The sequence below is a fragment of the Lepidochelys kempii genome, chromosome 9, assembly GCF_965140285.1.
Source record: "Lepidochelys kempii isolate rLepKem1 chromosome 9, rLepKem1.hap1, whole genome shotgun sequence".
NCBI classification, from domain to species: Eukaryota; Metazoa; Chordata; order Testudines; family Cheloniidae; genus Lepidochelys; species Lepidochelys kempii.
The window spans coordinates 3,909,755-3,922,887 of record NC_136388.1 but is presented as its reverse complement, the minus strand read 5'-3'; the positions used below and the strand labels follow the sequence as shown (position 1 = coordinate 3,922,887).

The window sequence follows — 13,133 nt, the reverse complement described above, 5'->3', positions numbered from 1 at the left end:
ATCCTGATACATCGTTATGGAGAGAAATTCTTCCAGCTAGCAGATACTCCACTGATGGTTTTGTTAAGCAAGAAAGGTGCTAAACTGAGTGGCTCACTGGAGGCCAAGGCAGAAAAACCTGAGATCAGAAGAAAGGTTTCCATTAAATGATTTTTAAAACTTCCAATTAAAATAGCTGTAGTAAAAAAAAAAAAAAAAAAAAAAAAATCCCCAGAGGCAGTGTCTGAAACCCAAACATTTATACAGCTAATGAGAACATCCACAGTTACATTAGGTGGGGATAGACATGCTTTGAGAAGGAATACAGGCTCAGATTCTTAAAAGGTTTCAGACCCCTAAACGTCCAGTGATTTCAATGCGAGTTAGACCCCTCAATACCTTTGAGGATCTAGGCCATAAGCTCTGGGGTCTGTAAAATCACAAACATTGGCAGGGGGGCTCAGAGATTGCTGTGGAATATCTGAATCTTCTTTCAGCTCATCTTTTTGAAATGGAGTAGTTCTCAAGTTCACTGTATCCCTTTAAATGAGGAAAACTGACTCGGATGGCAGAAGCAGGAATAGAAGGCAGCCCTTATTTAGCAAACACAAAAAAAGACCCTAAAGCATGGAGTAATTTTGCTGAAAGGGAGCCAGACATAATAGGTTCAATCCATATCCTTCTGTGAACTCTATGCAGGTAGACCCCTGAACCCACAGGCAACCCCGTTAACTTCACTGGATTTGCTTCTCAGCAGGAGAAAGGTTGAAACTGCATATTTCTCAGGAAGGTGACTTGAGTGGAGCTCCACATAGGTGAAGGCATCCACCCACGAAGAGCTCACTGCAGGAAGTTCTTCTGGCTTCAATGACACCAGAATTTGGACCAGACTATAACCCTGTTTCTCCAGTGGTATTTCGTTCTAGAGCTGCATATTATGCACACTGGGTTTCTTAACTTCCTGTAAATCCTTTCCTTTGCATTTCCAGCCCTGTGGATTGCAAAGACCTCAAACTAAGACATTACAGAACAGGAAGCAAAGCACAAAATGCAGCTATGATTTTCAGTGGGTCCTTAATCACAGGGACTGATGATTGTCACCCACTTTCTGTCGCTGTTTAGTTAATACATTACAAGCGTTTATGCTTTCAGTACTGACATTTGCTTCTCCATTTGGCTTTGGTGGATTGCCGCAGAATCGCCACCACCAAGCCATGCTCTACATTGGAAAGGGCAGATCTCCACTTAATACCCGCCTTTAGCGACTACAACCTTGTGTCAATTAAATAAGGAAAAGTCCAGAGGGAACGTCCCAGCAATGTTTTACATTTTCAGCTTGGCACAGAATAATTTCCCAAAGAGTCTCTATACTGTTAGCCATAAAATGTCAATTTCTTTCAGGTACCCAGTGGCTCAGCAAATACAGCATCAGCCTTGAATTAAAAAAAAAAAAAAAAAAAAAAAAAAGGAGAGCCAACCTCAGCTGTCCAGGAGATTTTCTGCCCACGGCAAGTTCATTAAAGACAACACAGTCTTCATGAAGAGTAAACAGTGATGATTTGGGAACAATTATCTGGACGAGGGGCAGATCAGCAGGATTTCAGAGGCTACAAAAACATTGATTCTACTGTAAAGTATTTCATACCACAAAAAATAGACAAGAGGCAGATACAATATGATAATAGAAATCATGTATCCTCTTGCTACATGCACAGGGACAGAGAAAGGAGGTGTCACTGAAGTGACAGGGGTTTAAGGTACTGCTGCATTAAAATGAAAAAGCCTCTTGTACCATAACTTCACAGTTGCTGAGTTTTCCTTAAAACATTCCTCGTAAGGCAAGTCATTTTCAACCCTAACCCAGTCCCCTTTAAACTTTCATTAGGAGGAAAGAACATGGATGCTTTAATGATGTACTGAGTTTGAGAGTCCTCAGCCACCAAAGAACAGGAGACGGAATGTAAGTGACATAAACCATAGTAATTCAGGACACAAACTAATGTCTTAGCATAGATAATTGTCCAGGACCAACTTATCAGTACCTTCGAATACCATGGGTTTCAATTTTCCTTAGGCTTTAGGGGGCCAAACACTTGGGTTTCACATTGGCTCATCTCTCCCCTACATCATTCATTATTTTTGCTTCATTGTACATAGTGTTACCAATGAGATGGATAGGGACTGTAGAGACAGGTGAATGGCTGGGTGGGGAGACAGAAGAAGGGGTGGATGGGGAATGGATGGACTGGCTAGTTCCTGACTTGGGTTCACACCTGCTGAAGCTGTTTTCACAGGGCACCCTGAGCCTGATGAATGGATGGCTGCCTCAGTCTCACCTGATGCATGCCACCACAGGTAGACATATGGCTCCAGGTGCCAGATTTTAAAGGTATTTAGACACCGTAAGGAAGCAGATAGGTGCCTAGTAGGATTTTCAACAGCACCGAGGAATCAAACTCAGACCGATTTCATAAACACATATGCCTTTAAAGATCTGGCCCCAGATGCTAAGGGGATGGGTAGAAGGAATGAGGAAGACAGACAGGGATGAAGGGAATTAACAGAAAGACAAGTGACTGGATGGAGAGATGGCTGGCATCTCTGTCACCTGGATATACATCTGCTACAAGTAGATGGATGGGGGGAGGGTGGGAAGGAGAACGGATGGAGAGTGGAGAGGGCTGGCCAGGGCCAGCTCTCACCTGGGAGTACACCCATTACAAGTTGGTGTAGGACGCCCTGTATGAAGAGATGTGGGGGTGGATGGTGGAGGGGTGGAAGGAAGCTGGGGGTGGATAGCTGGGGGCCGCGGGCGGACGCCGGGGGAGGAGAGAGATGCGGGGCCCGGCTCTCACCTGGATGTAGGCCCGCTGCAGGTAGCTGTAGGGCACCCGGCGCTGGAAGTCGGCCCGCACCTCCTCGCTGGCGCGGTGCCGGGAGGCGGCCCCCAGCCGGCGCCCCTCGCACTCCCGCAGGCAGCGCGCCCGGCGCAGCACGGAGCCGAAGAAGGGCAGGTCCCCGCCGGCGCCCGGCCCGAGCCGCCCCGGGGGCTCCCGGCAGTCCAGCCCGCAGCGCAGCCGCGCCTCCCGCAGCTGCCGGTGGCTGCTCAGCGCCCGCTCCAGCCAGCGCACCGCGCCCGCGTAGTCGCCGCCGTCACACGCCTCCACGCCGCGGGCGAAGAGCGCGTCGAAGGGCGGCGGGGGCTGGGGCGGGGGCTCCGCGGGGCCCCCGGCGGCCTGGCCCAGCAGCGGCAGCAGCAGAGCCCCCCAGAGCCGGCTGCGCCAGCCGGGGGCCATCCGCGCTGCGCTGGGGGCGGCCGGGCGGGGCTCCCCGGGGCAGAGGCAGGCGGGGGCCGGGTGCAAGCGGGGCTCCCTAGGCTGAAGCCGCGGGGCTGGGCTCCGGCTCCATGTGCTGCTCGGGGACCTCCCCGGCTCGCCGCCTGCTCCTCGCTCGGCCGCCCGGGCGTGAAACTCCACCCCGGGCTCGGCCACCAGCCGGCAGCTCTTAAAGGCACCCGCGCTGGGTCACACGCCCCCCTCCTGCTCCGGAGCGGGGCGGGCAGCGGCGTAGCCCGACTGCCGCGGGCTCCGCCCTGGGAATCGGAACCGCCGGGGGCTGGGGCCGGGCAGGGTCGCGCTCAGCCGGGAGCTCAGCGCCGGCCCGGGTCAGTGCAGCGCGCCCGAGCCCCTTTCCAAACGGGAGGGAATGGGGAGCCTGCAGCTCCTGCCACTGGCGGGGCCCCCAGCCGGCTTCAGGGGCAGCTGGATCGGGCCCCGCAGCCGCCCACACTAGATCATCCGGCTGCAGCTGAGCAAGGACGAACGCCCCCCGCCGCTGCCCCAGCCCCATCTGTGGCTCTAATTCACGTCGCCGGCCAAGCAGCGAGTTGTCTTTCAGGCAGTGCCGACGAGGTGCCAGTAGCCATCCCCGTGTTTGGTGTGTTCGGTTCTAGGGCAGAACAGAACAGAAAGGTTTAAAGATGGAGGGACCTACCTAGGGAGGTGGTGGAATCTCCTTCCTTAGAGGTTTTTAAGGTCAGGCTTGACAAAGCCCTGGCTGGGATGATTTAATTGGGGATTGGTCCTGCTTTGAGCAGGGGGTTGGACTAGATGACCTTCTGGGGTCCCTTCCAACCCTGATATTCTATGATTCTATGAAGGAAGCCATGAAGCTGCTACCGGATAGGAGGTGGCGCCAGGGTGACCAGATGTCCCGATTTTAGAGTCCTGAGATTCGGGGCTTCCTCTCATACAGGTGCCTACTGCCCGCCCTTGCCATCGGGTCCCCCTAAGTGGTGCACGAACTTCATTCAAGCCCCGGTCACTACTGAGCCGACCCAAGAAGAGATGTTCAGCAGCATTTAAAGCCCCCGCTGAGGGTCAGAGCCCCACTGTGCTAGGTGCTGTGTAGATATAGATAAAGACCCTCCTTGCCCCAGTGAGCTCACAGTCTGCACAAGTGGAGAAAACTGATGACTAGGTTGTGGGGGGGAGAGGGACTCGTCATAAATCCAAAAAGTCTCCTCAATTTGTTGCAGAAGTACCCCTCTGCAGCCTGTCCCCTCTGGTGCAAAGAAACTGGGGTCGCTCTGATGCCTTTAAGGCATTGGGTCCTGGGAAGATAGGTCAGAGCGGGCTGAGCTGGGGGAGTTAGGGGGATAGAAGATAATGAATAAGTGCTGTGGGAAGGAAGCCCAGTTTGTGTACAGATTTCTAGCTACATGCCCCAGCTAGCAGGCCTGGGAGGGGCAGTGTTTGGTGTGGTGGGGGTTGAGAAGGCAAGGAAGTCCCTCTTAAATGATCTGCTTCATGGCTGTAACATTAAAAAAAAAAAAAAAAAAAAACACTTCCCAGCTGCAGGCAATGTATTTTCCTCTCTCCTGCTCCCTCGACTTCCCTGTGGTTGCCTAACTATTTGCTAAATATTTTGTGACACTCTTCAGTCTGCTGAAGAGTGTCACAAAAGGATTGAGTCTCTGGCTTCTCTGTCCCCCTTCCCACCTACACAAGCCTCCAACCTCTAGGAATTTTGCAAATAAATCATCAGGGATGGGCACAGTGAGCCAGAATGGAGAGGTCTGTGAAGCATCCTCCTCATCTCCCAGCTGTGTGTAGGTCTCTCTCTTCAGGGTTCCCTCTTCCAAAGCTACAGCACCTGCTCTGCCAAAATATTAGTCATTTTGGATTCATTTTAAGGCGGTATTTTCTGTTCAAGCTTCTCATTCTTGCAATGAAGTATTTGGCAAATGCAGCTCAATGAAACATTCAAAAATCGCACTGTACACTGGGGGGGGGGGGAAATCTAACTGTAATTTCAACTCATATTGTTGAATCCTTGACAGCAAAAAAGTTTTTAAAAGAAGTTTTGTTGATGTGGGGGAAAGAAGCTTTCACTGCACAGGGCGGACTGGGCAAAAGTCTGTTGGAACCTTTTTTTAGAAACCCAGGATCTCATTCAGTTTCAGACTGTCAGCTCTTTGGGGCAGGGCTCATTATTGATTATGTGTTTATAAAGCACCTCGCACAATGGGCCCACCAAACTGATCGCTGCTGAAATGTAAATGTTTAATAATAATCATGGAAGTAAACCTAGACCAGCCCTGGCAGGTGCCTGTCCAACCGCTTCTTAAAAGCCTCCTGCGATAGGGATTCCACAACCTCCCTTGGAAGCCCATTCCAGAACTTAACGACCTTTATAGTTAGAATGTTTTTCCTAATATCTAAGCTAAAGCTCTCACTGCAGATTAAATCAGTCACTTCTTGTCCTACTTTCACTACAAATAGTTTATTTGACAAAAAGTGCAATTGAAAACTATCAGTGTATTTGACAAAAATAGTTTTGGCCGATCCCAAAACAGCTAGAGGAAGTGATGGTGCTGCCATCCCAACCCCCAGATCCTGATTCCTCACACACCTGCACCTGCACCTCCTGGCTTGAAATGGTTTCTATTATATAAAAGGGTTACAGTTTAGTTTAATAGGAGTGGGAAAGGGTACAGCTGGAATGCATTGTGCCCTGGGTATTCTGGTCTGCTGAATGCTCCCTTGGGGTTAACCAAGGGCTTTGTGGGCTAACCCAGGTGTTCAGGGTGACTCTTTCCCACCTGCTCACAACAGGAGGGAGCATTGTCTGTGCCCACCAGAATAAACCCTCCTCAACTGCTGGCAACAAAAGCACTCTGCTGCAGGCTGTACAGGACTCAATCCTTTCCCAGCACACGCTACGCCCCACTTTGTTACACTGGAGTGCTCAGTCCTTATCTTCTGGACTCCAACCCCTGTTCGCTGGTTTCACCTCAGTTCAAGCCTCTCCTTAGCACAAGGCACCTAGATGTGTCTACTGTAAAACCAAATTAAAGTTTGTTTAACAGAGCTTGAGATAGAGATTCAAATAAAAGCAAGTTAAAAGGTTTGGAAACATAGGGTTACAGGTAAAAAAAAAAAAAAAACCCATAAAACACAGTTGATAGCTTATCTATTTACTAGCAAGTTAGTTTCCTGTGTTTTTCACCCTATGGTCAGTCCTTACAGTGCTTGTCCAGGCCAGGAAGCTGGGATCTGCCTTTCATCAGATAGTCCCACTGGCAGCATCTCCTCCATAATGGAAAAAATCTTGTACCCTTTCCTCTTCTCTAATACAGTTACAGACAATTGTTTCTCCCCCAACCCCACCTCCACCCCGGGGGTCTCCTATTCACAGATTTTGTATTTGTCTTTGTAAATCCTCAAACCTGCACCTGGTTCAGACAGTAAACTTAGGGCTGGCTCCAGGGCTGGCAACAGTTCTTGGAGTTGATTGAGTTAGCCCTGGGACCCGCCTTGCCTCAGGGGACAAGTTTCACTTCAACAGTTTGAAGACCTAATAGTCTACATTTTACGTCTCTCACAAACTATTCCCCATATAAACATCTTGCAATAACTACGAGGATCAGCTAGTTCTTAGCTTTTGGCAGACACCATGCACGACCCGTCTGTAGTGAAATATTGAGAAGATGGGTGGACGCAGGGGCAATATACTTGTCTGAGCATCTCTGAGTCACAGCATATGAGGCTGCTCTAGTATATGCTGGGAGTCAAATTGGTCCCAGAATCAAAGGGGTGCAAAGATGGAGTAAAGCCCCCCCACTCCTTGGCTGTATCTCCTGAGAGGCACAAGTCAGAATCAGTAGGCTGTATTTGATTTCTTCCTCTATTCCCAAGTCAATTACACCAGTACTCACAGCACATGGTCAGCATTGAGGCCATGAATAGGAAGGAATGCAGAGCCTGAACGAATGGAAGAGAGTGAAGTGAAATGAAATGTTTTCTTTTAGTGTGTTACCTTTTCTAAGCCAGATGTTCTTTTCAGAAAAATCTTTTTGAAACAATCAAAAGGGTTCTTAGGCACAAGGTCTTATTTTAGAGCCGTGTCCTGTCACCTTAGTCATTGAATGGGCCTGATTCTGATCTCACACCAGATTTACACCAGCGTTGCTCCATCCACAGAGTTACATCACTGTATGACCAGAAGACATGTATGAATGAGGAAGAACAGGATCCCACCCTTAGTTCCAGCAATACCAATATCAGTTAATTATCATCATAATTTGTAACCAGGCCCCAAGATGCCCGAGACAGCTTTCAAGCCTTTAATGAAAGGAATACTAAATATGCAACAACTCGACCCGCGTTCAGCAGCTGCTGATCCTGGCTCCTGCGAGGTTGTTTTGAAAGTTTTTTTTTTCTTACATGAACAGATTCATCAGAAGCTCCCCTCCCAAATACACCCCCCGATGATTTGGCAACATGACAGAAGAAGAACTTTCCCCAAAGAATGCATTTTAAGTAGAACTTATTTATCTGGATCCATGTGTCAAGCTCCCCTTCTGTTTTCATTAGCAGTTTTTGACCTGATTATTCACCTTAATTCACAACTGAACGTTGCAAATCCTAAATCAAACACTCAAAGCTGCGCAGCCATTAACCGTAAGTAGAGATAGGTTCAAACCAACAGGTAAGCTCTGATACTTCTAAACTGCAGTGGCTTGATCCTCAGCTAGGGTACATCACTGTAGCTTTTTTGAAGTCACGGGATCTCTTCTGATTTACAATAGCTGAGGATCTAGCCCTGAATCAACATCTGATTTCTGTGGCATATACCTATCTGTAATCATAATTCCCTTTGTATTCAGAGGAATGGTGATGGTGAAGATGGATGGATGAAGGCAAGGTGAATACAAAGCTTACAAAATGCAAAAATAAATGCGGTCCAGATTAGGAATATCTTTTTATGGAAAACTCACCCCTTGAGTCATTTAGAATTAGACTAATCAAAGCCCTGGAGACCCCTAAGGGGGAGAACCATTGGCATGGGAGGGAACAGTAAGATGACTTCTCTCTCGCTAATTCTGTATCCTTTGTTTTACTCAGAAGGAAATCAATAAAATGACATGTTGCAAAAGATCAGGAGGGGATGGAGGTGAAAATACAGGGTGCATCATGGCATTAAAAGCAGGGATGAGAACGCCGCATCATCTACTCCTGTGGGTTTAGCTATCATCTCTTTGCTGATGACTCATAAATTACTCCTCCACATCTGACCCATCTCCCTCTGTCCAGTCCTGCATTCCAGCCTCTCTGACGTAGCATTCTGGATGCCCCACCAACAACTCAAGTTCACCTTGGTTAAGGTGAGCTCCTTATTCTTCCTCCCAAGCCCTGTTCACTTCTGCCTTCCTCTGTTGCTGCTGACAACACCTCATTGTCACCCTGGGAGTCATCGTCAACTTCTCCTTCTCCCTTGAGATGCAGGCCATGATCAAATACTGCATTTGCTCCTCCACAACATACACGATCAAGAACCTGACACTTCCTCTCTGTCCTGACAGCTGAACACTTGTTCAAGCCCTGCTCATCTTAATTACTACAGCCATCTCTTCTCCAGCTTCCTATGTCACCCTTTCCAGTCTGTCTAAAGCTTGCCTGTTTAACTTAGCTTCCTTGCTTGTCCGTCTGAACATGCTACCCGCTCCTTGTACCCTTCCGCTTGTTTCCCTCCACCTACAATTTCAAATCTAAACTGCTTGTCCTCACCTTTGAGATCCTACACAACTCTGTTCTGGTATAAATCTCAGACGTTGTCCCTTAACCCATCTTCCCCACCCTCTGCGTTCCACTAACAATGCCAGTCATGAGACCATGTTCTATTTATTGCTCCCATTCCCATCCCTGTGCCTGGGCTGCCCTGTATGCATATGTAACCCACCGGCAAGTGTGTGTTACAGGTCCCCTCTGTGTTCAATCCACAGAGGATATGATTTGTTAGCTCAAGCTGTAGTCATTTATGCTTTTAGCTCTGGAAGTTCATGGTTCAATCCCTGGTATGTTGGCTAAGAGGGCGGCATTAACATATAGATCTCACTTTGCAAAGTAACCATCCTCTCCCCTTCCAAATTCTTCCCAAGATACCCTAGTAAGAAACAAAGCCAGCTCTGGGTTGTTCCCTCCTCTGAATCTCCCAGGGTTCCCCTCTTTTCTGATGACGTGTTTTTGGGTAATATCCAGCTCAAGTAGACATACCTGTGCTAGCTCCAATAGCTAAAAACAGGAGTTCAGCCGTGGAAGTACGAGGGGTTACCGACCCCAAGTGTGCAGCTAGGGCCTTGGACGGGGGGGTCATTCTCAGGGGGGCTAGCCTTAGCCACCACTTGCGCCGCAACAGCTGCATTTCTATTTGTGACGCACTAGCTGTGATGGAGCTAGTGTGGGTGTGTCTAGATCTCGACTGCAAGCTCTGTGCAGTGCTCAGATACCCGGGGCATGGATCGGACATAAGAAATTACACACAAGAGAATAGAATTGTACAGTATCAACCACACTGTTGGCACGGAACAAATTATATATCCATATATCGATAGCAATAGAGATATAGATAATTAATAGTAAACAACAACATGAATAAGAGGCTTCTCTGTGTTTCCATGTGCAGACAGTTGTATAACTTTATTAAATGCCAAATGCCTGCACACTTTGCTTATGTAGAAACTTGGACTGCAGTGCAGTTATAAATTAAAAACTAATAAAAATAAAGTTTAACAAGTACATACAAAGTACATAACCACAGGCTCACTAGTGACTGGGAGGGGTTGGCCAGCTGCCTATGTCTTTGAGCACGGATTTAAAATAACTCCGAAACACCACGCTACTTATTGTGCTAACAATTACTAATGCTAACAAATAATTAAACTACATTTTACATAGCACCTTTCCTACCTTAGTGTCACAGAACGCTTTACAGACTTAAAGAAAGTTGCAGAAACTAACAGAAAAAACTTACATGATACTAGGAACAGCAAAAATATATTCCTGGACTCATGTGGTACAGATATATTCAATACATAGTCCAGAGTTAATGAGGCTCTTGAATGGTTTCATTGTATAACTTTTGTCTGTACTAAAGCTGTTAGCTACAGTTATCTATCTTTTTGGTTGTATTCTGTACACAAAGGGCCAAATGTATCCCTAGTGTAATGCCACTGACATCAGCAGCATTACAAAAGGGACGAGTTTAGCCCAAAGCGTATATATGCACAAACATGCACACACTGGCTCAGGCTGTACGTTTGTGAGAGTGTGATCTACACCATTGAGTTAGGGGTTGATTTCGGCAAGGCCCCGGTTAGTCTGTTCAGTGGAATGGAGTGAGAGGCCAGTAAGTGAGCTCTGTTTTGGCAATGCGCGAAGGATGAAATTCACACAGGTGGGTTGGGATTATCCAAGGCCCACCACAGCATCAAGCCCTCCATCGCTCCTCCTCTAAGGGAGGGGGAGGAGGGACCAGCAGCCATGCAATGGGTCCCTCTTATGTGGCCTGCAAGGGGCTTGTGGTATTTGCACGACCATAGAGCCAGTGGCCTAAACTCCTGCCCAAGTGGCTCAGAGGAACTGTGGTGTTAGCCCCAGTCCCTCCACTGTAACTCTCAAAAAGCCAGATTCCTCTCGCTTTATGCTTGGTGACGTAGGATTTCACCATGAGCACCTAAGAGTTTATCCCCTACAATAGGGTAGCACAGCACGTATAAGACACGCCGATGCATGCATAGAACTAGGGGTGCTGGGGGTGCGGCAGTAGCCCCTGGCTTGAAGTGGTTTCCATCAGATACAGGGTATACAGTTTGGTTCAATGGCTCTCAGCACCTCCACTGTACAGATTGTTCCAGTACCCCTGGATGCATGCAAATGGAAACAATCACATCTGGTTACTGTTGGCCTGGGTGAGTTTGGGTGGGATCTGTCCCTGCTGGGGCTTGAATCAAGGGTAGTGGCCACAACAACCAGCAGCTGCTGCGTATGCTCTAGTCATGTTCCACTATTGGGCAGTACAAGCTTTTGCCTGGATTCACACAAATTTCTGTCCTGCTGTCTTTGTCTTTAACCACAGAGTGAACCTGACTACAGTTGGCTTCCCACAGCAACAGAGAGATCTCCTTCATCACTGTGGATAATGCGCAGGAACCAACTGATTTCACAGTGTACTTTGGTTGATCTGCCTCATCCGTGTCTTCTCATGCTAATGCTCCCCATGCCCCAAAACATTGCCCATTGCTCAGGAGATAGGCCAAAGGCCAAGACAATGGGGGGGAAGAAATCAATACGTTAAAGAAGGAGCTACCATTTCAGGAGGTCACTAACTCCAAGCAGTTGTTCTATAGGCAACAGATTCTGGAAGGCAGGTTGGAACTGTCATAAAACACAGAGATGGTTCTGGGACAAGATTCAGAACTGAATCACTGCCTCAGAGATATGCATGAGAAACTTGAGGGAGTTTGGGCAGAGACAGAGAAAAAACATGCGTGCCTGACGTGGGGGTGGGGGGAAGGGAGTCTACTTGTGTCTATGGCAACAAAGTAGTGATTCAAGAAAAACAAATCCTTATTTGAGATTTCCCTGAAATGTGGGTGATCAAAGGGAGTTAGAACATGATTGCTCTCTATAAATATATCAGAGAGATAAATACCAGGGAGGGAGAGGAATTATTTAAGCTCAGTACCAATGTGGACACAAGAACAAATGGATATAAACTGGGCATCAGGAAGTTTAGACTTGAAATTAGATGAAGGTTTCTAACCATTAGAGGAGTGAAGTTCTGGAACAGTCTTCCAAGGGAAGCAGTGGGGGCAAAAGACATATCTGGCTTCAGGACTAAGTTTGATAATTTTTTGGAGGGGATGGTATGATGGGATAGCCTAATTTTGGCAATTAATTGATCTTTGACTATTAGCTGTAAATATACCCAATGGCCTGTGATGGGATGGGATCTGAGTTACTACAGAGAATTCTTTCCTGGGAGTCTGGCTGGTGTGTCTTGCCCACATGCTCTGGGTTTAGCTGATCACCATATTTGGGGTCGGGAAGGAATTTTCCTCCAGGGCAGATTGGCAGAGGCCCTGGGGTTTTTTCGCCTTCCTCTACAGCATGGGGCACGGGTCACTTGCTGGAGGATTCTCTGCACCTTGAAGTCTTTAAATCATGAGTTGAGGACTTCAGTAGCTCAGACTTAGGTTAGGGGTTTGTAACAGGAGTGGGTGGGTGAGATTCTGTGGCCTGCGTTATGCAGGATGTCAGACTAGACGATCATAATGGCCCCTTCTAACCTTAAAGTCTATGATTCCACATGTCAGTATAGTACCGTAGCTAAGTGACCAGACTGGGTATAAGGAGACCAAACTTTTAGTCCCAATTCGGTTTCTCATTTACTGAATGACCAAGGATTCCTCAGTTTCCTGATCTGTAAAGTGGAGATGATACTGCTCATGTATCTTTGTAACACGATTTGATATCTACGGAGCAGATCTTCTGGGGATGTAATCAGGAAAGCCCCATTGACTTCAAAGCACTAAGTGTTATTATCAGTGACAAGTCAAGGGCCAGGAGTAGGTCATACAGGGTCATATTGAACAAACAAATATAAAGTGGATATTGGAGAGACTTGGTGGGGGAGGTAATATCTTTTATTGGACCAACTGCTGTCAGTGAGAGAGAGGAGCTTTCAGGTTGTTCTTCAGGGCATAAAATGGATATTACATTTTAGCACCAAGTTAAAGTTGTTAGGGAGGTAATACGCTATACGGGTTGTGTACTGCAAGGATACATTGGCCAAAAGAGGGAAAACAAGGA

General features: G+C 47.6%; 1 protein-coding gene and 1 long non-coding RNA gene across 3 annotated transcripts in view; one reads left to right on the top strand and one right to left on the bottom strand.

Annotated features, from left to right (window-relative positions):
- The window catches only part of P3H2 (prolyl 3-hydroxylase 2), a 123,297-nt gene extending 119,808 nt beyond the window's left edge, over nt 1-3,489 (bottom strand). The window contains exon 1 of one of the 2 annotated variants that reach the window (XR_012160700.2): nt 2,835-3,484. Coding sequence is in view for 1 of the 2 variants with exons in the window: in XM_073359044.2 (XP_073215145.2) it covers nt 2,835-3,275 (441 nt within the window). In the remaining variant the exon portion in view is untranslated. Of the gene's footprint in view, nt 1-2,834 lie in introns of both variants that reach the window. The other variant, XM_073359044.2, reaches the window with a different exon arrangement.
- Nucleotides 3,490-3,526: 37 nt separating this feature from the next.
- Nucleotides 3,527-11,763, top strand: LOC140917051 (uncharacterized). The gene is made up of 5 exons (XR_012160702.2): nt 3,527-3,643; nt 7,715-7,943; nt 8,150-8,187; nt 8,388-8,647; nt 11,398-11,763. It is a non-coding gene; the product is annotated as an uncharacterized LOC140917051 (long non-coding RNA).
- The last annotated feature ends 1,370 nt before the right edge of the window (nt 11,764-13,133 follow it).